The sequence below is a fragment of the Corvus hawaiiensis genome, chromosome 29, assembly GCF_020740725.1.
Source record: "Corvus hawaiiensis isolate bCorHaw1 chromosome 29, bCorHaw1.pri.cur, whole genome shotgun sequence".
Taxonomy (NCBI): Eukaryota; Metazoa; Chordata; class Aves; order Passeriformes; family Corvidae; genus Corvus; species Corvus hawaiiensis.
This window is the reverse complement of record NC_063241.1, coordinates 1361365-1387434: the sequence shown is the minus strand read 5'-3', so window position 1 is coordinate 1387434 and position 26070 is coordinate 1361365. Positions and strand designations below refer to the sequence as shown.

Below are 26070 nucleotides of genomic sequence, written 5' to 3'. Positions count from 1 at the left end.
GGGCGCACTGGGGAACACTGAGGGTGCTCTAGGGAACACTGGGGACTCACTGGGGAGCACTGGGGGTGCACTGGGAGCACGCTGGGCACCACGGCCCCAGCGGGTGTGGAGCCGTGCCCGGGGCGGTGCCAGGGCCGTGCCGTGCCCGTGCCCGGAGCAGGAACAGGGACAGGGACATCGTGTCCTGCCAGCACATTCCTGCCTGAGTCACCGCTGCCTCCTGCCCGGGCAGGCCCGGCCCCGCACCCAGTGACCCCTGCCCCCACAGCCTGGACACTCCCTGTGCCCCCATAATCCCCAAATCCCCCAAACCACAGCCACTCAACACCCCCTGTGTCCCCCAACACCCTCATACCGGGGGGGGCTGGGGGTCCGGAAGAGGAGGAGGAGGAGGAAGAGAAGGAGAAAAGGAGGGCGAGGAAGAGGAGGAAGCAGCCCAGGGACCACGGCCAGGCTGGGGAGCCAGGGAAGGGGGGTTTGGGGTGTCACGGGCACCCGAGTTCCTGGAAAAGGGTCCTGGCAGGGCTGTGCTGTAGGGACAGAACCCCAGGGTGGGCTCAGAACCCCCAACCCCGGGCAGAGCCGGGGGACAGCGGGACCTGAGCCCCGGGAGGGGACAGGAGCCGTGAGGGGGGAAAGGATGGGACCCCACCCCCGCTCTGGAGGGGAGGGCTGAGGCCTGACGAGCTCATGACAGGAGTGCAGTGACACCCGCCCACTCCCGAAACCCAGAGCCCAATGCCCCAAATCTTCGTCATCTCGGCCCAAATGAGTCACCCGCCCCCGCCCCGGTTCCTTCCCCTGCAGGGAAGGAAACCAGGCAAACCCCAAAGCAGGCAGCCCCTCTGCCCCCAGAGCATCTCCGACCTGGGCTGGGGGTCCCGTCCTGCCCAGCCCCCTGCCCCAGCTCCCAGGAGCTCCCCACAGACCCCCCGGCCCCAAAACCCCCCCCCCCCGTGCCCCACAGCTGGAGGGGGAAGGCAGTGAAAATCTCTGCCCCACAAGACCGAGGGGAGCACAGAGCAGCCCCCCAAGCTCCCGGAGCCCCCAGGGGGAAAGGGCCACACCTGGAGCCAGAGCAGCTCCCGCACCGTGACAGCCCCCGGGGCGTGACCGAGCCCCAAACGGGCACCGATTTGGGTATTTTGGCCAACTGGGGGATTTTGTGCATTTGCATGAGCCCCTGCTCGGGAGCTTTCGGGGCCGGGCTCAGCCCCAGCTGCTTCCTCAACATTTCCCCCGCCCCAAAACCCACCGACCCCCCCGACCCCCTCCTCGCCGGGGGTCCCAGAGCAAGGGGGGACCCCAAAGCAGGCGCTGAGATGTCCCAGCCTGCAGCACCCCCGTCCACAGCAGCCCCACAGCTGCGTTTTAATCTTCAATCTTTAGTTCCCCCCCTTCCCCCCCGCTCTTATTTACAGCCCGCTTCGGGGAAGTCGCGGCGGCTTCTGCGAAAAGCCCTGGCGGGGACGGAAGCGGAAACCTCGGGGTTATCGGCAGGGCTGGGCGGCTTCCAGGAAACACCGACCCCGAAACACCGCCGGGACCCCCCCCAAAACTGCTACAGACACCCCAGAACTGATACAGAAACCTGCAACCCAAAACTGCTGCAGGAACACCAAAACTGATACAGGAACCCGCACCCCAAAACTGATACACGCACCCCAAAACTGATAAAAGAACCCCAAAACTGCTACAGGAACCCGCACCCCAAAACTGCTACAGGCACCCCAAAACTGATACAGAAACCTGCACCCCAAAACTGCTACAGACACCTGCACCCCAAAACTGATACAGGAACCCCAGAACTGCTACAGACACTCCAAAACTGCTACAGGAACCCCAAAACTGATACAGGAACACCAAAACTGCTACAGGAACCTGCACCCCAAAACTGATACACCCACCCCAAAACTGCTTCCAGGAACCCACACCCCAAAACTGATACAGGAACCAACACCCCCCCCCAGCACCTGCACTCCAAAACTTCTACAGGAACCCGCACCCCAAAACTGCTACAGGAATCCCAAAACTGCTACAGAAACCTGCACCCCAAAACTGCTACAGGAACCCCAAAACTGATACAAGAACCCCCATCCCAAAACTGATACAGGAACCTGCACCCCAACACCCCCCAGCACCCACACCCCAAAACTGCTACAGGAACCCCAAAACTGCTACAGAAACTCACACCCCAAAACTGCTACAGGAACCCCAAAACTGCTACAGAAACTCACACCCCAAAACTGATACACGCACTCCAAAACTGATACAGGAACCCACACCCCAACACCCCCCCCAGCATCTGCACCCCAAAACTGGTCCAGGCACCCATCCCCCACAGGCACCACCAAATTGCCCCAAGCACCCCAAAACTGCTCCAGACACTGGCACCCTAATTCCCTCCCCCCACCCCCCCAGCCCTTGCACCCCAAAACTGCTCCAGGCCCCTGCACCTCAATTCCTGCCCCCCAGCACCCACACTGCCACCTGCACCCCAACCTCTCTGAGCCATCAGCACCCCAAATTCCCCCATGCACAGCACTCCAAACCCCCCCCAGGCACCCACACCCAAACTGTGGGAGCCATCAGCACCCCAAACCCCAGGAGCCAGAAACACCCCGAGCTCCAACCTGTACCCCAAATCCTCCCCAGGCACCCACACCCCAAACCCCTGGGAGCCACCTACAACGCCCCAATACCCCGCAACCACCCACACCCAAATTTGGGAGCCACCAACACCCCAAACCCCTGGAGTCACACACACCCCACCCTCCCCCTGAACACCAACACCTCCCAGCCACCCACACCCGAATTTGAGAGCCACCCACACCCAACCCCTGGGAGCCACCAACACCCCAACTCCTCCCAGCTACCAACATCCCAACCCCCTTGGAGTCCTCAACCCCCTGAGATGCCCCACACCCCCATCCCTTTGCATATTTCCATGGCAGAGGCCCAGTTTTGCATTAACACCCCAGGGAACCGAACAGGCCCAAAATAGTCCCCACAGACACAGCATTAAAACAAAAAAAAAAAAAAAAAGAAAACCACCCAAGAACAAAAAAAAAAAACAAAAAAAAAACCCAAGCTAAAACAAAAACCACCCCAAAAAAGCAGAAAACCCACAGCCAGCAGCAGTTTTGCAGTCTCGGCACAGCAGGGCTGAGTCACTCCGGGTTGTTTTCGGGAGCCAGGGCCTGGCCGGCACCTTGGCAAGCCACGGCCTCGTCCCCCAGAGCGGGGGCTCGGTGGCCCAGGGACAACAGCCCTGGCACGGATTTAGGGGCAGGGAAATCCTTTGCCTCTCCAGAGGGGATTTTCCAGCTGAAGCTCCCCCAGCAGAGCTGCTCCAGGCAGGAGGGGAGCTGTTCATGGAGCTGGGAGAGGGACACATCCACATCCCAAACCTGCGGGGATGGGAATTTGGGGGCCACAGGGGAGGTCTGGGGGTGCAGGGTCCTCTTAGAGAGGAAAAGAGGTCCCCATGTCCCCTAAAAAGGGGGGGAAACTGCAGCAGCAGCTCGCTGTGCCCAGGCAGGAGGCACACAGCAGGGCTGGATGAGGCCCTGGCACAGGTTTCCCAGAGAATCGTGGATTCCCCACCCCTGGAAGTGTTTCCAGGCAGGTTGGACAGCGCTTGGAGCAACCTGGAAGGTGTCCATGGTATGGATGGGGTAGAACAAGATGAGCTTTAGTGTCCCTCCCAACCCAAACCAGTCTGGCATTCTGTGACCAAAGCCCCACAGAGAGCACATCCCCATCCCTGGAGCGGGCAAGGAGCACATCCCGAGGACAGGAATGTCCCTGTCCCCAGGGCTGCAGGTGCCCCCGGGGGTGGCACAGCCCAGGCTGTGCAGGCACCGAGCACGAGACACCTCAGGGGCTCTCCCCACCCACACCCAGGGGAACCCCAGAGGTGACACCACACGCCCCGAGCCCTTTTCCACAGCCCACGGAGGCTTTTCCAGCAATCCAGGCGCTGCTGGAGCCCCAGGGGCAGCACAGGAGCTCAGCCCCTCCTTGGGGGACACTTTGGTACCAGAGGAACAAGAACAAAAGACATTTATTGACCAAACTGCAGCTTGTTTTGCACACAAGCAGGGCCTGGCTGTAGCACCTTCGCTGAGCTGGGCATGGCTCAGGCTGTGGCTCATGTCCTGGGGACAAGGACGGTCCCCATGAGCCCTGCGAGCCCCCTGGGAGCCCAGGGCCACCCCCGAGGGACCCACACAAGCCAGAGGCGGCCCCAGGACGTTTTACATTCAAACATCAGCTTTGTCCAGCTCATGGCTTGGAGGAGCAAGAGGAAGGGAAGACGAGGAAGTGGCCAGAGCGACTTCCACAGCTCCCCGCCCCCGCCAGGAGGGCAAGAGCGACCAAAAAAAGGATTAAAACAAACAGAAACATCAGCTGTTGCCAGCCAGCCGTGGTCACACCGAGCCCACGAGGCCGCTGCTGCTCGTCACCGTCCCTGGCTGTGCTGCTCAAGTACTTGAGGGAAAGGCTCGAGTGGAGTCAAGGCAGGAGGAGAGGCTTTGCCACAAAAATGCCACTTCCCGTGAGGAATGAAGCACAGTGCACCCACATTCAGAACAAATTCCTCCTTTTTGTATTGCCAGCTCTGTAAAAATGTATATATTCTACAGATTTATAGATATTTACAGGTTCTCTACATCCTCCCCAGCCCATGGGGGGGTTTTTTACGTACTTACAAAACGCACTCCCCATTTCTCAGCTGTCTTTGTGCAGCCAGGAGAGGCTGGACGGGGCCAGGACACAGCTGGGTGTGACCCCAGCCCCTCCAAGCCCCTGCCCCACGGGGAGGGAAGGGGCTGGGCAGGGCTCCAGGTCCCGTCTGCTGGCACAGCTCTGCCACTGCCAGGGCCCACTGGCAGCACCTGGGGGAAGGTGCAGGCTGGCACAACATTTCCAGCATCCAGTGCTTCTGCTCCAGCAGCAGAGCTGCGAGTTTAGGCAGGGCAGTGGCAGCAGAAGGTGCTATTTCCAGAAAAAACCCCACAACCACAACCCTCAAACATCTGCTCCAGGCTCAGCTGCCTCGCCCAGCCCAGGAGGCCTCAGTCCAGGCAGGAGCTGCTGGAGCTCCCAGATGGTTCCCTCTGGGATCGAAGTGAAGCAAAGTCCACTTGAGCTGCCCAGCACCATCCTCTCGCAGGAAGCAGAGTTAACAACTCTTCCACACTCTGTTCCCAAAGCAATAAATCCTCCATCAGCACCCACAGCCTCGGATCACACCTTCCTCTTCCTCAGGAAAGAGCTGCTCCGGGGATACCTCGATATCCTCCTCAGGTCACTCAAGTCCAGCTTCAGCAGCAGTCCTCGGGGGAGCAGGCAGCTCTGCAGCCCCAGGGAGCCAGTCCTCCCAAAGTCCTGGTCCTGGGCAGCTCCGGCCTCACCGGATCATGTAGGCCAAGCCAGCCCCCAGGCTGGCCACTCCTGCAAACGCCATCAGCACATTCCGGATGCTGCCCTCCAGGTCCTCCACTCGGAAGAAGTCCACAAAGCCCTCCTGGGAGAGAGAAGGGATGGTCATTGCCCTGCTGGGCACCCCTCGTGGGCAGGAGGGCATGGCAGGGGGGGAACAGCCTGCCTGGCACACCCCACTGTGCATCCCCCAGCCCCATTCCAGCCTAAAACAGCCCCTGTGCATCCCCCAGCCCCATTTCTGCCCAGAACACCCCGCTGTGCATTCCCCCAGCCCCATTTCTGCCCAGCACATTCCCCCCCCGTGCTCCCCCAGCCCCATTTCAGCCACCACAGCAGCCGTGGGCCAGCTCCAAGTGAGCTTAGCCCTCCCAGGATTGCCCTGGCTTTGGGAATGCTGCCCCCAGGCTGGGCAGGGACACGTTTTTAGTTCAAACCACTTCAGGCAGCTCATGGTGAGTCCCTCCTGAACCCCCACAACCCCCCTGGCTCCAGCCCCGTGGTTTTCCCTGGAAGCTGTGAGTCAGCACTGACACACACAGAAACAGGAAAACGCTGGAATGCTGGGAAAAGCCCAGGAATTCGGGGCAGGCAGTGACTCACCCAGCCCCCCTGGCTCTCGAGCCACTCGCGCTTGGACGAGACCAGGGCGTCCGTGATGATCCCGGCCAGGGAGCTGATGCTCTGCTCCTGCTTGATGCTCTTCAGGTGCTTGGCCACAAAGGCCCCGAAGGAGATGAGGGTCACCACACGGCCCCAGTTGGTCACCCCGTCGCTGAACAAGTGGGCAGTCACCTCCACCACCGACTGCAGGTCCTCCTCTTGCTGGATCTCCAGCTTCCGCAGCATTCCTGGAAGACTCTGGTTTAAGGACAGGGACGTGGTACCGAACACCCCCCAGAAGGGGCAGGGACAGGGTGTGACCCCCCCCCCCCCATCCCCAGTTGGAGTCCCTACAGCTGCAGGAGCCCAGTGTCAGGGATGGAGAGCGAGTCCTGCTTCCTCAGAGGGCTCTGCTGCCCTTCCTCACCTGGGCCAGACAGAAGCCAGCCCCTGACACACTTTTAGTTCCTTCCTCCCCCCGTCTCGAGCACAGCTGTGGTGTCTGAGCACGTCACATGCTGCTGTCTCAAGGCTTCCAAGCCCCAGCACAGCAGAACCAGAGCCTGGGGTGAGCTGAGAGCAAGGACAGCCACGCAGGGCCAGCCAGGCGTGTCCCCGGTTCATTAACACGGGACTAGAGCCTGGGAGAGCAGAATTCCCCAGCTCGACCTCCAGTGCCCTGCTGTGAATAAGCAAACAAGCCAAGCCTTTACGAAACCGAAAGGCGTTGCTTGTTGTTGCTCAAACTTGCAGGAAGCCTTCCCGAGGCAGTTCCTCCTCAGCACTCAGGAAATCACCGTCCTTTACAGGAGCCTCGGCCAGCTCACGTCAGCCTAGACATTCCTCCCCAGAGTCATTCAACAAGCACGTCCGGGAATTGGGACAGAGGAACTGATCCCACTGCCTTTCCCACCGGCACAGCTAAGGATGAAACTGAAGCTCTTTGTGTTCAAAAATCAACAAAAAAAAAAAGCGCCAAAAACCCGGCAAGCTGAGAAACTGGCACATCCTCCTGCAAGGAGGAAGGTGTTTCACCACACGGCACCTCAGGAGGAAATGCAGACACTGCCCTGCTGTGCTGGGCTCCATCCTGACCTGGGATCCGACTGCCCAAAGCAGCTCCAACACCAGCCCCAAGCTGGGAGCTCAGCCCCAGACCAGCCTGAGTTTCACAAACCAGGTCAAACCGGTCACTTCTCACTTCCAGTTCATCCCCAGGACACCAGGCCAGGCACTGGGGGTCAACTTCCTATGGCTGCCTCGGGACTCTGCACAAGTGGGTGAAATGCATTAAAACAGATTTCTCAGGGGAGCTGTGGCTGCCCCATCCCTGCAAGTTCCCAAGGCCAGGCTGGACGGGGCTTGGAGCAGCCTGGGACAGCGAAAGGTGTCCCTACCCATGGCAAGGGATGGGACTGGCTGAGTTTTAAGGTCCCTTTCAACACAAACCATGCCATGGTTCTATGAGCACATTGCCCAGGAGACTTCCCCCCACCAAAAATCCCCTTGCACCTAAACTGCGGGGGTGAGGATTCGAAACTCCTGAGCTAACTAATCTTTGGACGCTTGGGATTATTTGCACAGTCACTCCGAGCCAAGGGGGACACGAGGAGGAACCAGGGCTAATCTGTAACCAGATTATCTCCTCTGCACACACCAACAGCGGCTTTGCCTCGTCCCAATGGAACAAAGTTCAGTTTCGTTTTTGATCACTTCCCAGATGCTTTATTTAACCCTCTCCGAACCAAGGCCACATCCCATGAATGACCCGGCCGAGAGCGCGGCCACGAGGGCATCACCCCCCGCCCTGCGCGCCCTCCTCAAAGCCCCTCCGGCAACGGGGTCGGGCGGCACCGAGCTCTGGAGATCTCCCCAAAGGAGAGGACGGGGGTCGCGGCCTCCTCCCCGGCGGGTCCGGCTGACACCCACCTTGAAAGGCGAGCTCATGTTTCCGCATGACGCCGTCGCCGATCCTCCGCAGCGTCTCCAGCGCCTTCTCCATCACCGCATCCCCCGCCGCGCCGGGCCGGCCGGGACCACCCAGGAGCCCCGGGAAAAGTTTCTTGGCGCTGGGCTGCGCCTCGCCCGCCACCTCCCGCAGGTAGCGGCTGATGAGCTCCAGCGAGTCCTGCCGGAGCCCGTCGGGGGGCCCCGGGGGGGTCCCGGGCAGGGAGTCGGCGGCGGGGCCGCGCTCGGGCTCGGGCTCGCAGCCGTCCAGCTCCTCCTCGGGGCGCCAGAGAGTCGCGCCGCAGCCAATCAGCGCGCGGGGCGCCGCGCCCCGGCCAATCAGCGCGCGGGGGGGGTCGGCGCGGCCGCCGGCGGCCCCGGAGCGGTCGCGGGGCGGCTCCGCAGCGGCGGCGGCGGCGGGCGCGGGGCCCGGGCGCTCCCCCGGCTCGGCGGGGCTCAGCGCCGGGGAGCCGCCGCAGTAGAGGTTGAAGCCGATGACGGCTTTCGGCTTCACGGCGAACATGGCGCCCGGTGTAAGCGGCCGGCGGCGTGCGGGCGGGACCGGCGCGGCCGGTTTATATACCGGCGGCGGTGACGCCGCAGAGGCGGGGCGAGGGCGGGAACGGGACCGGCCTCTTTCTACATCCGCTTCCGTTTGTCTTGGAGCTGGCGAGGTGCCGGCGTGGCTCTTTGGGCTGAGAAACAGTCAAAAGAGGGACCACCCCCTCCGCTCCCCGAGCCCGGTACCCCCCTCCCGGTGTCCCCGGCTCTTCCCGGTGCCGGGCAGCAGCTCCTCGGCAGTGCCGTGCTGGTACCCCCTCCCTCAGCCCTCCCAGCACAGCGGGGGCTGGAATCCCCCAAGGCAAAGCCCCCCCAGCACCAGGGACCATCCTCATTCCCCGGGCCACGTGTGCCCCTCCCCGGCTCAGCCGCGGCTTCGTTCATGGGTTTGCAGCACAAAGCATCCCCGGGCGCGGGGCTGAGGGTGCAGAGAGCCAGCACAGCCTCGCTGGTGTGGACTAAAAAGGTTTTGAGACTACGGAGTGCCATCCGTGAGACTGCACCAGCAAGAGGGGTGATGGCTTTAAAGTAAAAAGCGGGTAGATTTAGACTGTAAAAGTGGGTAGGTATAGGGAAGAAGTGTTTTATTCTGAGGGTAATAAGACATTGGAACAGGTTGCCCAGAGGTGGTTGATGCCCCATCCCTTAAAACATTCCAAGTCGGGAAGGACAGAGCTCTTGAGCAGCCTGCTCTGGTGAAGGTGTTGCAGTAGATGGCCTTTAAAGGATGCTTCCAACCCAAACCATTCCGTGCTTCTCAGGAATCCCACCTGGATCTGTCTGGTTCCAGCCCATTCCAACCTTGGCTCGCTTATCTGGATGTTCATGGGGAACTGCCCTGTTGCTTCCAGCCGTTGGTGGGCTGTCCCACATCTCTCCCAGGACTGAAACCCCCCTGTGCCCATCGGCTCTGAGGGGTCTCAGATCAGAGCATTCCCCGTGTCCTCGGGGCTCTGGTAGGACCCACTGCCCGCGTGGGTCACCCCGGGGTCACCTGGGTCAGTCTCGGCATCCTTGGGGCTCTGGGTGTCAATTTTGGTCTCCCCTGGCCCCAGGCCCCTCCTGCACCCCTGGGACTGAGCCTGATGCCCTCAAAAATCTGCCTTGTTTTGGGCAAAGCTTGGCCGGGGAAGAAGCCTCAGGGGTTTGTGCCAGTGCAGGTGGATCAGACCCTCAAGGAACAGGGAATGCCATGGGTTTGCCCTGGGGTAGTGAGGAAGGACGGGAGATCTCCGACACCCCTTTGCTGGACCCTTTTCCAGGGCTCTGCTCCATTCCCACCTCCCAGAAAGTCCGGGTGGAGAGGTGGGCATGGGGGCAAAGGCTCTGCTGTCCTGCAGGGCTGGCCTGGGGCCGTTCCCACCTGAGAGCCAGTGACCGCTGCAGCTCAACAGCCTTGGAGTTCTTTGATGCCTCCCAAAACACCGGAAATTGGGGTCTGGTACCCCCTGAAATCACAGTTACCCCCCAAATGGGTTTCCCTGCAGGCCCTGATGGCACTCAGGTGCCCAGGGACATGTGCTGGGGCCTCTCTGTGCCACCAAAGGCCACCAAAGTACCCACTGGAGCCCTGGCTCCCACCTGGGAAGTGACACCAGCCCCCAGCCCCCATTGCCCAGTGGCATCACCAAACTGGGATGTGATGAGGGTGAGACACAGGGGCCACAGGATGGGGGTCTGGTTTCCCCTCGCAGCACAGGGTGGGCTCTGTGCTGAACCGCCAGCACCAAAAGGGACCCAGGAAAGTCCTTTCCATCCCAGCAGGCGTCTTGCAGGCAGGAGATCCCAGTGCCTCGGGGTTCAGGCAGTGGGGGGAGCCCCAGAGGTGGGGATGAAATGCCAGAGGCTGGGAGAGCACAGCTCCTCCCGTGGGGTCTTTGCGCTGCAGGGAGGCACTGAGAGCTGCCACCAGGAAGAAGCCCCTCTCTGGTCAGCATTTCTGGGGACAAACTGCGGCAAACCCAAGCCTCTGTCCCCATCCTGAGCATCACTGAGCTCTGTTTGGAGCAGCGGGGGAGGCTGTGGTGAGCACAGGGCACAGCCCCATCCCAATGGCCCGGAGCTCTCATGTCCCAGATCTTGCAAAAACCAGGGATGTGCATCCCCCCCGGGTGTCCCTTCACCCCCCCAGCTCCTGTCCCTGCTGCCACCCCCCCAAACCAGGGCACGAGCGTGGCTGGGGGGTCCAGCAAGACGAAACTCGTCCCTCTCAAAATCCTTCTCGTGGCCCCAAGGAATGTGTCCTTGTCGGGAAGCAAATTCTTGGCACCGGGAGCAATAACAGGGAGCTCTGGCAGCGCCCAGCACATTTTTGTGAGGCAGTGCCAAGCTTTAGCACAAACACGGCCCGGGCTGGAACAGCGCGTCCCTGCTCGTTCCCTGTGGGTCCCTGCGGGTCCCTGCGTGTCCCTGGGGACCGGGGTGGGTGGGCTCCAGGGGCTCTGGAATGGCCACTCCTGGGGAATCTGGGACACAGAGGCTTCGGGAGGATCGGAGGATTCCGGGGAGCACGGCCCAGCCCAGTGACACCCCCGGCTGGGCTGGTGAGCTCCAGAGGAAAGGTGGGACTGAGGAACGGGCAGGGCTGAAAATCCCAGAGGTGAAGCCTCCAGGGTGGCCGACAGTGGGGAGAGAAGGGGGGGTGGCCATGCTGAGGCCACATGGGGCTTCCTGGAGGTGGGAAAGGCAGGAGTGGCCGTGCTCCAGCACCCCAGGGATGCTCTGGCACCTCAGAAGGCACCTGGAGAGACCCTGATGGGTGACAGTGGGGACAAAGGTGGCCACGCTGGGACAGTGTGGAAGGATGTCCCTGTGGGGGAGGGCAGCTGGAGCTCCCAACTCTGGGCAGAGATTCGTGCTGAGGACAAGAGGATAAAACCCCTCCCCTGTGTCCCCAGTCTCCGCTGTGAGCCAAGGTGGGGCTTGGCCCCAAAGGTGGGAGACCCCAAACTCCCCTCTCCCATCGAGCACCGTGAGAGGTGGGGAGGGGGCTGCCAGCATCATCCCCCTCCCCTTCACTGCCCATCCAGCTCTGGGGTGGAATGGGAATGGGAATGACCCCCTTCCATGGCTACCACCCCTGGTCAGAGCTGCTCCTGCTGGTTCTCATCCTGTGGTGTCCAATCCCCTCTCCCTCCTGCACAAGCACACCTGGAAAACCAGGGAAGGACACGGCTGGGGGGCTGTCCCCTCCCTCTGTCCCCCCCCAGCACAGGGACAGCCCCGGAGCAGCGACACCCCTTTGCATCCTTCACTTTATTTCCTCTTTCGGGTTTTATTTCCCCTTTTGGGGGTTGTTTTAATAAAAAGCAAGCACAGCACTCCAGAAGAGGTGAACATGTAAAAAATTATATATATTTTTATATATTTGTATCTATTTACAACGTGGCTAGGACAGACAGCCGGACATCCACGGAGGGTGTGCAGCCACCGCCCCGGCCAAGTCACACAGGGGCTGGGAAAGTGCTGGAAGCCAGAGCAGGAACCTGTGGGTGCAAGGGGCAGGTCCCAATCCCACCACACTCCTCGTCCCCTCCCCACAGAGTGGCCAGGAGCAGCCCCAGGGCCATCAGAGCCTGTTTCTGTCGGCAGGATCCAGGACACACATTCCAGCACACCCTCGGCAAACATTCTCCTGGGGAAGCAACACCTCGGCCAGTGACACGAAAGTGCCGAGGGTGACACAGCTTCCCGAGGGTGACACAGCTTCCCGGGAACGCCTGGGCATCCTTCACCTGCTGCCTCCCTTCCTTTGGCCCTTGTGCTTCCAGGACGGGGCTGAAACTGGGGCAAGTTTCGTGATGCCCTGGCACAGGCGTGCCCGCATTTCCCACTGCTTGGAAAAGGCCACTGGGATCCAGGGCACGAGGTGGGGACAGTGCCACCCCCAGCATGCGTGGCTCTGCAGGGCTGCAGCAACAGGTCGTTGGGTTCGGGGCTTTTTTGTTGTGATGTTGGTGTTAGTTTGGGGGTTTTGTTATTTTTTTTCCCAGGCTTGAAACAAAGAAAACACAAAAAGGGAAAAAATGGGAGGAAAAAACCACAAATCCAAGCTTGGGATGCCCAACACTTTCAAAACACAGGTTTGCCTCAACGCCCTTCAAATTCCTGTTTCTCGTGCTTTTTTCCCCCTTCTGGGTGGTTACCCCCAGTCCTGCCTCTCTCCCTCCACTGTCAGCTCCAGCAGCACAGATCCCTCTCCCTGGCTGCTGCTGCTCCTGCTCTGCCAGCACCAAGGTCTGGCACCAGGCAGGGGCTGCAGGTGCCCAGGCAGGGGCTGCAGGTGCCCAGGCAGGGCTCTGCTGTGTCCTGACCTCCTGCTGCATCCAGCTCCCTGATGGATTCAGCTCCCACCTCTCCCACCTCCCTGGCAGGAGGAGAAGAGCTCAGTTCTCATCTCCCCCTTGGCCAGGCACAGCCTCACTGAGCAGAACTGCCCAGGGACAGAGAAACTGCCCCCACGGCCTCGGGGCAGCTGAGCCTCTGGCTGAGCCCCTCTGGCCAAATTCAGTCAGGCCCTGCCAGCCACGCCACGCTCAGGGGCAGCTGTGCTGGGGCTCTACCCCCAAACCAGCCACAAGATGTTTCAAACACTGCCCAACCCCCCTCTCACACCCCTTGGACATGTTGTCCCTGTGAGCTGAGCCAGGGACAAACCCCAGGCAGCTCAGCCCAACAACAACCCCCGGGATTTTCATCTCAGCCAGTTTCTTCACTTTGAAGCTCTAATGCACACACCTGACTATGCTTCCAGACTGGGATCACACCTGCCAGATCAGGGATCACACCTGCCCGATCTAGAATCACATTTTCAAGATCAGGGATCACACCTCCCAGATCTGGGATCACACTTTCCAGACCTGGGATCACACCTCCTGCCCAGCTGGGTCGCTCTGCAGACCCCCAACACCTGAAATCCCTTCCCACGCCTTAGCCCTGCGCTCTCCCCTCCTCCAGGCGCCTCCCCCGAGCCCTCTCCTGCTCCTCCCGGGGCTCTCCCAGCGAGGAGGCAGCATTCCAGTGGCTCTGGGATGGTTTCAAACAGCAGGAAAATTAAGGCAAAGCCTCGCTGAGGGGAAGGGCCAACCCAACCCTGCCCTCCCCGCTCGGGTTTGGGGTGTGTTCGCTGGAAAGACTCAAACAACTACATGGGTTCTGGTGCTCCCATCCCTATGGTACAGTGAAGTTCAATCCATTTAGCCAAAAGAAAAGAAACAAAAAGAGGGAAGCCCCCAGCTGGGAGCGCAGGCTACCCCGCCAGCTTGCTGGTGACGAGCGAGGACTTTCTCTGAGGCAGGTCCTGGGGCGTGGGGATGTGGTCTCCTGTCACCAGGTTCTTGTCAGGCCCTGCACTTGGCAGCTGCTTGTTCTTCATCTTCGCCTTGGCCATGTTGTAGTCACCAGAGTCGAAGTATTTTTGCTGCGAGAGGGGGAGGTGTTTGGGTTACTGGGTGTGCAGGAGCATGGGGACAGCAGAGCCATGAGGATCCTTTAGGGCGTGTTGGGATTGCTCTGAACCAGGCCATGGCAACGCCACCCAAGGGGGAAATCCAAGCAGTGAGTCTGGCCTGGTTTAAAAGGCCTTTGGCCAAGGGCCAGTGACTCAGCCCAGCCCTGGGTGGCAGTTCCTGACTCAAGGCATCCCTTTCACACACTGACAGGTTCTGGGACCTTTGGTTGTCTGGGACCAGCCTTGACCTACTCTGCCTTTGCACAACAGGGATTTGGTCCCAGTCCAGAGCCTCTGGAATGCTGAGGGCAGGCACAGCAGAGCCAGGTGCCAGTGCCCGAGAGGATCCTCTGGGTTGGGATGATGAGCCAGGGTGACAGAGGAGGACTTTGCCCCAGGGAACACATCCTGGCTGCTGCCAGGACCATCCAGCTCCCAACAGCTGCAGGGCACTGCCTGCAAGGACAGCCTGGGGGCTCCTCCCAGCTCAAAGGGCGTTTCAGTGCCTTATCACACACATATCACATCACATGATCACATCACATCACGCCAGCACTCTGCTCCTTCCCAGCACAGCCTCATCCCACTGCCCTGCAGAGGCTGGAGCCAGGGCAGTGCCTGGGCCAGAGCTGGACAGGGCTTTGCCGGGCACAGGGAGGGCTGCAGAGCCTGGTTCTGTCCCGAGGTGTCCTCAGGGAGCCCAGTCCTGATAAAAAACCTGTACTGGGTGTGCACAGCCAGGTTTGGGATGGACCTGCTGCTGGCCAGGGCTGAGCCTTGGGAATACCAGAACCAGGAGGGGAAAAGGGGATTGTGCAGATGGAATTGTGGCCAGAGGAGCGAGAATGTGTGAGAGACCCTGTGGGCACCAAGCTCAGGGAGGAAGGAGGGGCTGGAGAAGCTCCAAGTACTCGAGCTGGAATTCCCTGCCAGCCCATGGGGAGCAGAGAACCCCCCACCTTCTAGGTGCTTTTTTAGGATTTTTTACTTCATTTTCAGCTCTGCTTTGATGGATAATAAATTCAGTCATTTCCCCAAGTTGAGCCCCTTTTGCCCGTGCTGGTGCTCAGGGACTGAGCCCTCCCTGCCCTTCTCCCAACCCTGGAGCCTTTGGTTCTCCTTCCTGTGCCCTGAGGAGGGCAGGGATGGTGCAGCTTTGGGGACACCTGGAATCCAGCCAGGGCCACTCCCCACGGCCACCACACCCCTCCTTCCCACAGCAGTCTTGGGATCACGGCACAGGGACAGCTGGGAACAGCCAGGACAGGGAAGGGCCAGGACAGACCAAACCCTGCACAGGGGGTGAGAGGGATGCTGTGCTGAGCTGGGAATGGCACTGGGAGTGGCACCAGGAGAGCACTGGGAGTGGCACCTGGAGGGCACTGGGAAAGGCAGCACTGGGAATGGCGGCATTGGGAACGGCACTGTGACAGGCAGCACTGGAATGGCACTGGGAATGGCGGCACTGGGAATGGCAGCACTGGGAATGGCAGCACTGTGATGGGCACTGGGAATGGCAGCACTGGGAATGGCGGCACTGGGAATGGCGGCACTGGGAATGGCGGCACTGGGAATGGCGGCACTGGGAATGGCGGCACTGGGAATGGCCCTGGGAGGGGACACAGGCAGTGGCTGCCATCAGCCTGGGAGGGGTTTGTGCTCTCTGTCTCTGGAGCCAGCAGGGCCAAAGCGAGCAGGGCACAGAGGGCTCCTGGAGAGGGATTTCATCCCATTCCTGAGGGATTTAATTGCACTCCCAGGGAGCACAGGGAGAGGGTTGGCTTTGCAGTGCAGGTGCAGCCAAGCCTCTGGGCCAGCAAAGTGAAACCAGGGCTAAAACCTCAACCCTGGAGCACCCCAGGGAGGGATCCAGCACTCGTTCCACCTCTGCAGTTCAGGGATTTTTCCCAGGTTTCAGGCCAGAGTGTGGCGACACAGTGGGATCTGCTGGGGGGATCCAGAGTCAAGGCAGGCCCTGGAAGGAGGGGGAATTGTGGGCTGATCCCGCGGGCTGTCCCACGAGGGACACTCACATACCCCTTTCTGCAGCCTCTTCATGAGGAAATCGGAGCCCCCGGGCTTCTGGCCCAGGTTGGGATATTTGGCCTTGAGCTTTGCCTCCTCTGCCCTCTCGGGGGGGACGGCTCTGTCCTTCTCCTGAGTGTCCTGGAACACAAAAGGAGTGTGAATCCCCGGAGCCCCACAGCCCAACACCCACCTGTGCTGCTGTTACACAACCTCCAGCAGCACATTCCAGCCCTGCCCTGGAAAAGCACCAGGACAATACTTGCAACACCTTCCCAGGCACAAACAGCTTCTCCCTGCAGGAGCTGTGGGACAGGGAGAGCTCCCTTCCCTGCCTCCTTCCCACCTGGGAGCCCCTCCAAGCACCCACAATGACATCTGGCTTGGTAAACCGGGCTTTTAGTTGGGATATTGGGAAGGAATTCCTCCCTGGGAGGGTGGGGAGACCCTGGAATGGAATTCCCAGAGGAGCTGTGGCTGCTTCATCCCTGGAAGTGTCCAAGGCCAGGCTGGATGGGCCTTGGAGCAGCCTGGGATAGTGGGAGGTGTCCCTGCCCATGGCAGGGGGTGGCACTGGGTGAATTCCAAGATTCCTTCCAACCCAAACCAGTCCATGATTTCCCTTCCCAGATCACCCTGGAGGCAACTTTAGGGGTCCAGGTAGAATTGGAAGGTTCTACTGGAGGATTCTAGGGGGTCTCAGATAGGATTCGGGTCTCCTGGGAAGGATTTTGGGGATCCCAGTTAAGATTTGGGGGACCAGGGGAGGATTTCCAGATCCTCCATAGGATTTTGGGCTCCTGGAAAGCATTTTGGAGGATCCCAGGTAGGATTTGGGGGTCCTGGGGAGGATATCAGGAACTTCAAGCAGGGTTTTGGGTATCCTGGGGAGCTTTGGGGGTTCCTAGGTAGGATTTTAGGGCTCAGGGGGTCTGACAGCAGCACCCAAAGCTTCGTCCCCTGAAGCCATTCCATGATCCCTGGCTGCTCCCCACAGCTCCACATCTCCCAGTCGCCTTCCTCCACACCCATCACTGGTGCCCATCCCCCCGTGTGCCCTCTGCGGGCTGGGGGGGCACCGCTGCACCCCAGAAACCCCCACCCCAAACCCCCCAGCACCCACAACCGCCTCAGCCCCTTCCCACTCCCATCCCAGCACCCCCATCCCACTTACCCCATCCCCACATCCCCAGTTACCCCTCTGCCAGCCCCCTCCCATCCCAGTTATCCCCATCCCAGCCCCCTCCCATCTCAATTATCCCCATCCCAGCCCCCTCCCATCCCAGTCACCCCCATCCCAGCCCCCTCCCATCTCAATTATCCCCATCCCAGCCCCCTCCCATCCCAGTTACCCCCATCCCAGCCCCCTCCCACCCCAGTCACTCCCATCCCAGCCCCCTCCCATCTCAATTATCCCCATCCCAGCCCCCTCCCATCCCAGTTATCCCCTTCCCAGCCCCCTCCCACCCCAGTTACCCCCATCCCAGCCCCCTCCCTCCCACCCCACCAACCCCACGCACCCCCACGCACCCCCCACGCCGCCATCGAGCCCAAGCCGGAAGTCCTGCCCACCCCCAGCCCCACAGCCAATGAGAGCCCGACATTCGCCAGACGGACAACGGAAACAACCAATCCCCGCACAGAACTGGAAAGAGCGACGTGCGGCCGAGCCAGTGGGAGCCGGCCGGACCCCCCTCCCACCTCCGGGGGGTTCCCCACCTGTTTCTCCTGCCCGGTCTCCTCCGTGAAGGCGCCGGTACCGAGCGGGGCTGCCATGGCGGCGAGGGGGGAGCTCCGCTCTCCCTCCGCTGCGTCCGGCCCCGCGCCCTGCTCCAAAATGGCTGCCACCGCCTCCAACGCCTCAGCTGTGTGACGGACAGCAGCTCTGCCCAATGAGCGCAGAGAAGAGCCAGCAGCGACGTCACACCCAACCAATCAGTGCGCGCGGGAGGCGGGGCATAGGGATGAGGCGGGGCAAGTAACAGAGCGGGGCAGCCATGACTGGCACGAGCGGTGGCCAATGGGAAAGAGAAAGATCGTGTGGGCGGGGAAAGAGGCGGAGCTTCAGGTGCCCCGGACCCGCAGTGCCGTGACGCCGCCGGTTCGAGACCGGGGCCGGGAGGATGCGGAGACACCGCGCAGGACCAGGGGATGCGGGGATGTGGCAGCGACGGCTCAAGGCCCCGGAACCGCTCCCGGCCTTGTCCCTGCCGTGCAAAGGCGCCTGGAGGAGGAAGGACCCCACCCCACCCAGCAGGGAGCATCAGCTGAGACCACCCGCAGCTCACGACACCAGTGTCACCAGCACCCTGGGGACGCCCCGGCCATCCCGAGCACTGCCAGTGCCCCTTGAGATGCCAGCCCTGGCAGCTGCACCCACTGAAACACGGACAGACCCTGGGGCTGCAGAGAAATACGTTTAAGTGAACTACAGGAGAATAAAGTGGAGGAGGAAGGAAGGGGGTCGTGAACAAAAATAATCACAGTTTAACTTTTCTTCTTACTAGAAAGAGCAGCTGAGCCATGGGGGCACACATGGGAGTCTTTGCAGAGCTGCTCCTCCATGGAGACACGTGGGAGAGGTCTGGGTGCCCCGTGCCAGCCAGGGAGGGGGGTGGTCCCGGCTGCCCAACACCCCCAAACCCCACCCCAGGAGGGTGTGAGTCCCTCAGGGGAACCCGCACTGCCCACACAGCTCCAAGGCAGGACCCGGCTGTGGGAGAGGCAGCCAGGAGTGTGTCCCTGCCCTGTCTGTGCCGGGGTTTGGCCTCTCAGAGCAGCTCCGGGGCCGGGGCTCTGCCACCCCCAGCTCTGCACTGGCCTCAGAAGGAAATCCCCGAGGGCAAGGAGTGAAGAGCTACTGCCACCTCTCCCTGGAGAGCACGGGGCAGTGGGAGTGCCAGGCTCTCACCTCCCACCTCTGCCTGGGGAGGGGAAAGCAAAATCCCCTGATCCCTCCCCAGGCTGAGCCCACCCACCAGCCCAGCAACTGCCCATCCTCTGGGGAAACCCCTGGGTCACATCAAGGGTCTCCCCCACCCAGAGCGAAGGGAGGTTTTAGGACTTATTGAAGGCTGCCAGGACAGCCCAGATCATCTCCGTGCCCCTGGCTTTGGCAGCTTCCACCTCAGGGTCCATATCCAGCAGGTCCTTGGTCCTGTTCATGGCCACGTCGTACTTGTCATCGGCCAGGCTGGCGAAAACGTTCTCCAGCACGTCCGAGGCGTGGGCCAGCACCAGCAGGGCCAGAGTCCTGCGCTCCATGCGCTGGGGGTCGTTGACCCAGCGCTCCAGGACGCTCTCCTGGAGCTTCTTCACCAGGCGCTGCTTCTCGGAGGCGTTGCTGACGGGGTGCGTGGTCATGTCGAAGAGCAGGAAGTTCTGCTTCTCCGTGGTCAGGATGCCCTTCTCAACCAGCGCCTTGGCCAGGCGCTCCCGCACGTTGCGCAGCTGGTACTGCAGCTTGAAGGGGTTCCAGGTCTCTCCTGAGGGGTGGGAGACTCTGCTCGGGCTCTGCTTCCCAGTCCCAGCATCCTTCCACCCTCCCGTGCCGTCCGTCTGTCCTGCACGGGCACCGGGCTCTGCCCTGATCCCCTGGCCTGACTCGGACCCTCCTGTCCCACCTGGCAAAGCTCCCAGGCAGCAGATCCCAGGGCAAATCCCTTTGCAAAGCCTCTTCCACCCCTGGCTCAGCCCAGGCTGGGTGAGGCCTCAGCAGGAACTAAAGGAGAGCGAGGTCCAAGATTTCCATCGAGATCCCAATAAAAAAACACCCAGAAAATCCTTCTCTGCCCCCACATTCAGCCCAAAAATCCACCCAGAAAATCCTTCTCTGCCCCCACATTCAGCCCAAAAATCCACCCAAAAAATCCTTCTCTGCCCCCATATTCAGCCCAAAAAACGACCCAGAAAATCCTTCTCTGCCCCCACATTCAGCCTTCCCCTGCTCTGCCCATCTCCAGGGAATGACCCAGCGATCCAGGGCCAGCCCAGGGAGAGGGGTTTTGGAGGGATCTGAGGGTCCAGGGTGATTTTGGGGTTCCCCCCTCTTTTTGGGGTTCCCTCCCCACTGGATCCTGGCGCTCTGGGTGCAGAGGGTGATGCTGGACATGGGATCCTGGATGGGTTTTGGTGGGCTCTGGGGGATGTTCGGACAGGCCCAGAGGGAGCTGGGACAATGGAACTTCCAGCTGGCCCTACCAGTGAGCAGCTCTATCCAGGTCTGAACCGTCTCCGCCGACTCCGTGGCCTTGATGTGCCGCAGGGTCTCATCCAGCAGCACATCCCCGGTCGGAGCATCCGACTTCAACAGCACCTGGAGGGAGCAGCGGGAACGCGGGGTCAGAGCTCTGCCAGTCCCCTCCCGGAGCAGATCCCGCTCCAGCAGAGCCTCAAACCCTGCCGGGGCTCCGGCAGGACCCTGACCTTCCTCTCCAGCAGCCTCTTCTTGCGCAGGGACAGCGGCTCCAGGCGGATGCGGCCGCGCAGAGCCAGCTCGATGAGGATCCCGCCCCGCAGCCCCGAGGAGATGCAGTCGTTCCAGAAGGAGGTGTAGCCCTGGGGGAGAGGATGGGAAGGAATTCTTCCTCCGTTCAGCCTCTCCCTGCTCCTGTCTTTCTGAATCCTCCCAGCCTTCCAAAGGGAGGGATTTTCCCCACCAGGTGAGAAGCTCCAATTTTCCCCCTTCCTGCCCAAAAGCTCCTGCAAACATTGAGAAGTCCAGGCTGTGCCCTTCCTCCTGCACCCACAGCCACGGGGCACACCCGGCTCTGCCCAGCCCCAGCGTGGAAAAAATCCAAGGAAAAGTGAGAAAGGTGGGATCATTTCCATGGGCACAGGAGGACGCTGCTGCTGCTGAGGGGCTGCACCCCCCAGGAGCTCTGCCAGGCTCTGTCCCAGCGCTGGCTGTGGATGTGCCCGGGGACAGGGGAGCTGCAATCTGCTCTTCTCCTTGCAGGAATTCCCTCCCTGGCTCCAGGACCCCACTGAGAGTCCCTGGATATGCCAAGAAATCAACGTCAGGCCTGGGAGGAGCTTCCCCACAGCCCGTGGGGCTCCAGCAAGACCCAGTTCCCACAGGAGCTTCACAGAGCCATGGGATCGTTTGGGTTGGAAGGGACCTTAAAAATCACCCAGTGCCACCCCTGCCATGGCAGGGACACCTCCCACTGTCCCAGGCTGCTCCAAGCCCCAATGTCCAGCCTGGCCTTGGGCACTGCCAGGGATCCAGGGGCAGCCACAGCTGCTCTGGGCACCCTGTGCCAGGGCCTGCCCACCCTCCCAGGGAGGAATTTCTTCCCAAAATCCCACCTAAAGCTCCTCTCTGTCAATTTGAAGCCATCCCCCCCTCTCTTGGCACTCCAGGCTGTTGATGGGGCCTCATCCTGAGAGGTGCAAGCTCCAAAGACAAAGAATTTGGGAAAGAAGAAGGTGCAAAGTTTGGGAAATAAGACCCACAAAGAACCAGGAATTGAAACAGGAATTTGGTGCAGGAAAGAGAGGGCAGAGGGAGAGGAGGAGAAGGGAGATCAGACACATAAAAGGCAGCAGCAAAAAAGAAGGGAATGGCCAGTTCCCACTTCCAGGATAGTCCTGGGCTGCAATTGCAGCCAGGGAGATGGAGCTGGGAAGAAATAAACACCTGGACAAGAAAGCCCAGGGAAAGGCAGGGAGGGAATTCGCTGCTCCCTGAGGTTTAACAACACCCAGCTGATGCTTTCCAAGAGAGCTGGCCCCGGTTTGGAGCACTGGGACAGCCCAGGTGACCTTTCCCTTCCCTCCTTCCACTCCTCTTTCACTCCCTGATGAGAACAAAGCCCGATTGTTCCCTTCTGTTCGGTGAGGGCCAACACGGGGAGGCATTCCTTGGATTTCAGAGAGAGCCAGGAGCAGCCAGGGCTCAGGGAGAGGCTTGGGGAGAGGCTTGGGGGGCTGGACTGGCATCTGAGGCGTGCCCAAGGGAAGGGGGAGCCCAGGGGGATCAGAGTCATGAGCTGCTCGTTTGCAGGGACACCCCAACACACCTGGAATGGGTTCCTGGGGGAAACTCCCCTTTTGCTGCTCTTTCTCTGGGTGGAAAACAGGGAGGAAAGGACAGGTCTGAAAGCTACCAGGAGACTGGAGACAAGGGGACCCAATGAGCCCCTCCCCAAGGAAAACAGGCTGGGAACCCTCAGCCCTCTCCCAGGGAAGGTTTTCCAGCCCCATGGGTGAATTCCCGTGCCCAGAGGCTCTGTTTGAGCAGGGCATGAGGACACTGGGCTGGCCCAGCACTGAGAACCATAAAAGACATTAAAACCTTTATTTGCTTTCTTCATTTCCTTGTGAGGGAGGACAAAGCAACCTTTCATCCCTGCCCTCCCGATGTCCGCTCCTGGGTTTTGCTCCTGGCTTTCCAAACAAGTTCTCCAGGAAAGGGTGTGAAGATGAGCAAAAGTTTCAATTTCCTGGTCTGGAGGGCACAACACCCCTAGGAAATTTTAAATTCTAAACCAAACCAGTGGAAAGCTCCTGGGTTACTTCCAGCTTCTGGAATCAGCCTGGTTACAAAAGCCAGGCTGGTTTGCAGCCAGGTCCTCCTACATGGGCAGGCCGGTGCTTTAAATAATGAAATTACACTGTGAGCTCACTGAATTTGGCAAAAATTGTCTTGTTTTTCCTCAGTCATCGAACCATGAGTGAACACCCGAGCTGTGAGCCCAGCTCAGGGCCAGGCTGCTGCTGCTGCTTCTGGTCAGAGGTACAGGAATGTAGGAGGACAGGATGGAAGGCAAAAAAAAAAAAAAAGAAAAGCGTGACAAGGTTTTTTCCTGTATTTGTTGTGCTCTCCCAACTTCCTGGTGGCTGAAGGGCCGTTCCCAGGATACATTAACCAAGCCAAGAACACCAAACACAGCCCAGGAAAACAGCAGCCCACGGCACCCCACTCCCAGGCTGCTCTCAAATATTTGCTCCAGGATTATTTGCATCATGTTCCCTTCATAGCCCTGAGCTCCTGCCACTTCCTAGATGGCTCCCAGATCTTATCTGGGATCCTCAAACAGAACAGCCCCAGCCCCTGTCACTGTCATCACCCCCAGGCAGGATCCGTGTGACAGCTCAGCACCAGCTGGGACCAACCCAGGAACAGCCAAACCCTATGGAAAAGAAAATCCAGGCACCTCACAGGGGTTTAATTCCACCCCAGAGGAATGAAGAGAAGGAGGCCCATCCACCACAGCTCCTCAGGGCGGGAGACAGGCTCACACAGGAATCATGGAATCGTTAAGGCTGGAAAAGATCTCCAGGATCATTGAGTCCAATCTTGACCAAAGTGGTTTCTGGAGCTGGGAAGCCTCTGTAGAAGGCTCTGCTCTGCCACTGTCACCCCAAGAAGCACCTCGGGCACCTTGGGTTGGCTTCCCCAGGTCTACAATTCCCCAGCTACTCGTCAGGAATAGCAGGTTTTAGAATCATGGAATGGTTTGGGTTGGAAGGGACCTTAAAGATCAACCAATCCCATTCCCTGCCATGGGCAGGGACACCCTCCCATAAGCCAGGCTGCTCCAAGCCCTGTCCAGCCTGGCCTTGGACACTTCCAGGGATGGAGCAGCCATGGAATAGCCCCTGCCAGGGCCTCCCCACCCTCACAGGCAAAGCTTTCCCCACACTGATCCAGAGGATGGATGCAGGGATGAAGACAAGGCACAGTGACAGTGACAGCACAGGCAGGGCCAGGCAGCTCAGAGAGCTCAACACAAGGCACCTCCCCCTTCCCCAGGGCTCCTTCCAGGCAGAGCTGATAAACGAGTTCCTACCAGCTGATAAGCACAAATCAATTCTGTTAGACCAGGATCCCTTTCCCACAGGGAAGACCCCTCTGGGAATAACCAGCTCTGCATCCCCCCACTGCTGCCAAGCAAAGCCAGCGACAGGCACACAAGAGGAGCGCCCAGCACTGACATTCCCACCCAGCCCCACTCCCCTGGAGCTGCACATCCCCACTCCTGCCTGGCCCAGGAAGCCACCAGAGATGCAGCTTCTGTTCCCTCTCCATCGTGGGTCCAGACTCAGCCCGTGCCTGCTTCCAGCTCCCTCTGCTGCCTCTTCCCTCAAAAGCCATCTCTGCTCTTCTCCACACTGATTTTTAAAGAGCAGAGCAGGGCTCAGGGTGTCCCTGTGTGTCTGTCAGCTGCTGCTTTGGGACAGGAGGCTGCCCTGGGCTGCAGAGGAGGATGTTCACCCTTGGATGGACCAGCTGAGGCTACTTTTACCCCATGGCTTTGGCAAAGAGCAACCTCCCCTTTGCTCTGCACAAGGCAGTGACACGACACCCCCAGGGCACCTCTCACCTCCTGCCACTGTCCCCAGGGCAGAGCTGGTGGGACAGCAGTTACCAGCCATGCCCACAGCTCAGGTTGCCATCTCCTGGCACAGAGAAGCTGTGGCTGCCCCTGGATCCCTGGAAGTGTCCAAGGCCAGGCTGGACATTGGGGCTTGGAGCAGCCTGGGACACTGGGAGGTGTCCCTGCCCATGGCAAGGGTTTGGAACTGGAGGAGCTTTAAGGTCCCTTCCAACCCAAACCATTCCATGATTCTGTGGTTCTAAGCAGGTTCTAAGAGTCTAAGAGAGCTTTGCTGGAGAGCATCGAGAGGAATCCATCCAATCCCTTCTGCTGCTCCCTGAGAGCCTCAAGTCCAGGCTGACCACGGCACTGCCACACCACTGCCCACGTGCCACTGGACACCTGCCTCACCTCCTTGTCCTTCAGCCCCAGGAGCAGCACCTCCTCCATGAGCGTGAGGCGGATGTCTTTGGAGTCATCAGGATCGTCCTCGTTCAGGTCTCTGTCTGCAGCCGCATCCTCCTCACCGTCCGGCTTCTTGTCCGAGTTTCTGCCCTCCACCCGCCGGCCCCGGTGCGTGAGCGTCGTCATCTCCCGCTGCAGCTGGGCACAGGAGGGCACAGGTTTGCTAACCACGATGGACAGCGACGGTGCTGAGCCCGCAGACCCAACCCAGACCCTAAGACCGAGGGACGCTCGCCCCTTCTACCCCAGGATCTCCAGCTCCCCCTTCCCAGGGCGGTGTCGCAGGCGGTGACAGGGAGCGGCCGTCACCCCTCGACGTGCTGGAGGGGACGGTGGCACCCGCAGGTTCCGGAGGGAGCCCCGAGGCGCAGCCGCGGCCCCGAGTCCCGGGGGCCGCACGGCCGGGCCTCGCACCCGGAGGGGACGCGGGGCTCCGGCAGCGTCCCGGGCCGATGCGGGACGGCCCCATCCCACCGCCCGCGACCCCCGCTCTGTCCCACTCGCCTCCCAACCCCGGCCCGGCTCTGCCCCACCCCCCTCCCCCCGGCTCTGTCCCACCCCCCCCGGCCCGCTCCGTCTCGCCCCGCCGGACCAGCCCCGCTCCATCCCGCCCGCCGCCGCAGCGCCCCGCGGGTGAAGATTCACCCCCTCCAGGGGGTTCGGGGGCTGCCAACGCCCCCCGCCCGCTGCCCGGCCTCACCGCGGCCCGGCGGGTCCGCCCGCCCCGCTCCGCTCCGGGGCCGCGGGCAGGAAAAGCCTCCGCGGGGCCGCCGCCGCTTCCTGGGCTCCGCTGGCCCCGCCCAGGCCGCGGCTCCGCCAATGGGAGCCCGCGCGGGCCGGAGCAGCCAATGAGCGCGGGCGGGCTGGGCTGAGGGGCGGGACTTTCTCCTGTCTGTCAGCGGGCGGCTCCGCCCCCGCCCGCGTGTCCTGTCCCGTTCCATGGCCCGGCCCCGTTCCTGTCCCGTTCCAGTCCTGTCCCGTGTCCCGTTCCAGTCCCATCCTGTTCCCGCTCCAGTCCCGTCCCGTGTCCTATTCCGTGTCCAATCCCGTTCCCGTCCCGTTCCTCCTCCAGTCCCGTCCCCGCTCGTCCCGGCCTGTCCCATGTCCCGTTCCAGTCCTGTCCCATCCCGTGTCCCATCCCTTTCCCGCTCCGGTCCCGTCCCCGCTCGTCCCATCCCCTTCCCGCTCCTGTCCCGTCCCCCTATCCCATCCGGTTCCCGTCCTCTCCCCGCTCCGGCCCCATCCCGC

The 26070-nt window shown here is 61.0% G+C and overlaps 3 protein-coding genes across 5 annotated transcripts; all 3 read right to left on the bottom strand.

The window, feature by feature from the left end:
* Positions 1–4047: 4047 nt before the first annotated feature.
* Positions 4048–8555, bottom strand: MCL1 (MCL1 apoptosis regulator, BCL2 family member). Its single transcript, XM_048288602.1, has 3 exons — positions 7981–8555; positions 6052–6299; positions 4048–5533 (listed from the first exon to the last, which is right to left on the bottom strand). Exons 1-3 carry the CDS (start codon positions 8519–8521, stop codon positions 5417–5419), a joined length of 906 nt encoding a protein of 301 aa, XP_048144559.1. The 5' UTR covers positions 8522–8555; the 3' UTR covers positions 4048–5416.
* A 4719-nt stretch (positions 8556–13274) lies between these two features.
* Positions 13275–17910, bottom strand: ENSA (endosulfine alpha). Of its 2 annotated transcripts, none has more exons than XM_048288618.1 (3): positions 17753–17910; positions 16046–16174; positions 13275–13978 (listed from the first exon to the last, which is right to left on the bottom strand). In XM_048288618.1, exons 1-3 carry the CDS (start codon positions 17807–17809, stop codon positions 13808–13810), a joined length of 357 nt encoding a protein of 118 aa, XP_048144575.1. In that variant the 5' UTR covers positions 17810–17910; the 3' UTR covers positions 13275–13807. The 2 variants fall into 2 exon arrangements, with proteins under 2 accessions (XP_048144575.1, XP_048144576.1); XM_048288619.1 differs by lacking the exon at positions 17753–17910 and adding an exon at positions 17564–17612.
* A 527-nt stretch (positions 17911–18437) lies between these two features.
* Positions 18438–25591, bottom strand: GOLPH3L (golgi phosphoprotein 3 like). Of its 2 annotated transcripts, none has more exons than XM_048288606.1 (5): positions 25523–25591; positions 24769–24960; positions 20459–20590; positions 20234–20348; positions 18438–19518 (listed from the first exon to the last, which is right to left on the bottom strand). In XM_048288606.1, exons 2-5 carry the CDS (start codon positions 24946–24948, stop codon positions 19091–19093), a joined length of 855 nt encoding a protein of 284 aa, XP_048144563.1. In that variant the 5' UTR covers positions 24949–24960; positions 25523–25591; the 3' UTR covers positions 18438–19090. The 2 variants fall into 2 exon arrangements, with proteins under 2 accessions (XP_048144563.1, XP_048144564.1); XM_048288607.1 differs by lacking the exon at positions 25523–25591 and adding an exon at positions 25335–25339.
* Positions 25592–26070: the final 479 nt, after the last annotated feature.

Bases quoted from the DNA above. Each gene is read 5' to 3' on its own strand.
- MCL1 (XM_048288602.1), bottom strand. From the start codon at position 8,521: ATGTTCGCCGTGAAGCCGAAAGCCGTCATCGGCTTCAACCTCTACTGC. The intron at 6,300-7,980 runs GTGGGTGTCAGC...AGAGTCTTCCAG, and splicing joins ACATGAGCTCGCCTTTCAAG to GAATGCTGCGGAAGCTGGAG. The intron at 5,534-6,051 runs GTGAGTCACTGC...TCTCTCTCCCAG, and splicing joins TCGAGAGCCAGGGGGGCTGG to GAGGGCTTTGTGGACTTCTT.
- ENSA (XM_048288618.1), bottom strand. From the start codon at position 17,809: ATGGCAGCCCCGCTCGGTACCGGCGCCTTCACGGAGGAGACCGGGCAG. The intron at 16,175-17,752 runs GTGGGGAACCCC...TTTGTGTTCCAG, and splicing joins AGACCGGGCAGGAGAAACAG to GACACTCAGGAGAAGGACAG. The intron at 13,979-16,045 runs GTATGTGAGTGT...CCCCTCTCGCAG, and splicing joins TGAAGAGGCTGCAGAAAGGG to CAAAAATACTTCGACTCTGG.
- GOLPH3L (XM_048288606.1), bottom strand. From the start codon at position 24,948: ATGACGACGCTCACGCACCGGGGCCGGCGGGTGGAGGGCAGAAACTCG. The intron at 20,591-24,768 runs GTGAGGCAGGTG...CCTCTCCCCCAG, and splicing joins TGGGGCTGAAGGACAAGGAG to GGCTACACCTCCTTCTGGAA. The intron at 19,519-20,233 runs GTAGGGCCAGCT...CCCACCCCTCAG, and splicing joins CTGGATAGAGCTGCTCACTG to GAGAGACCTGGAACCCCTTC.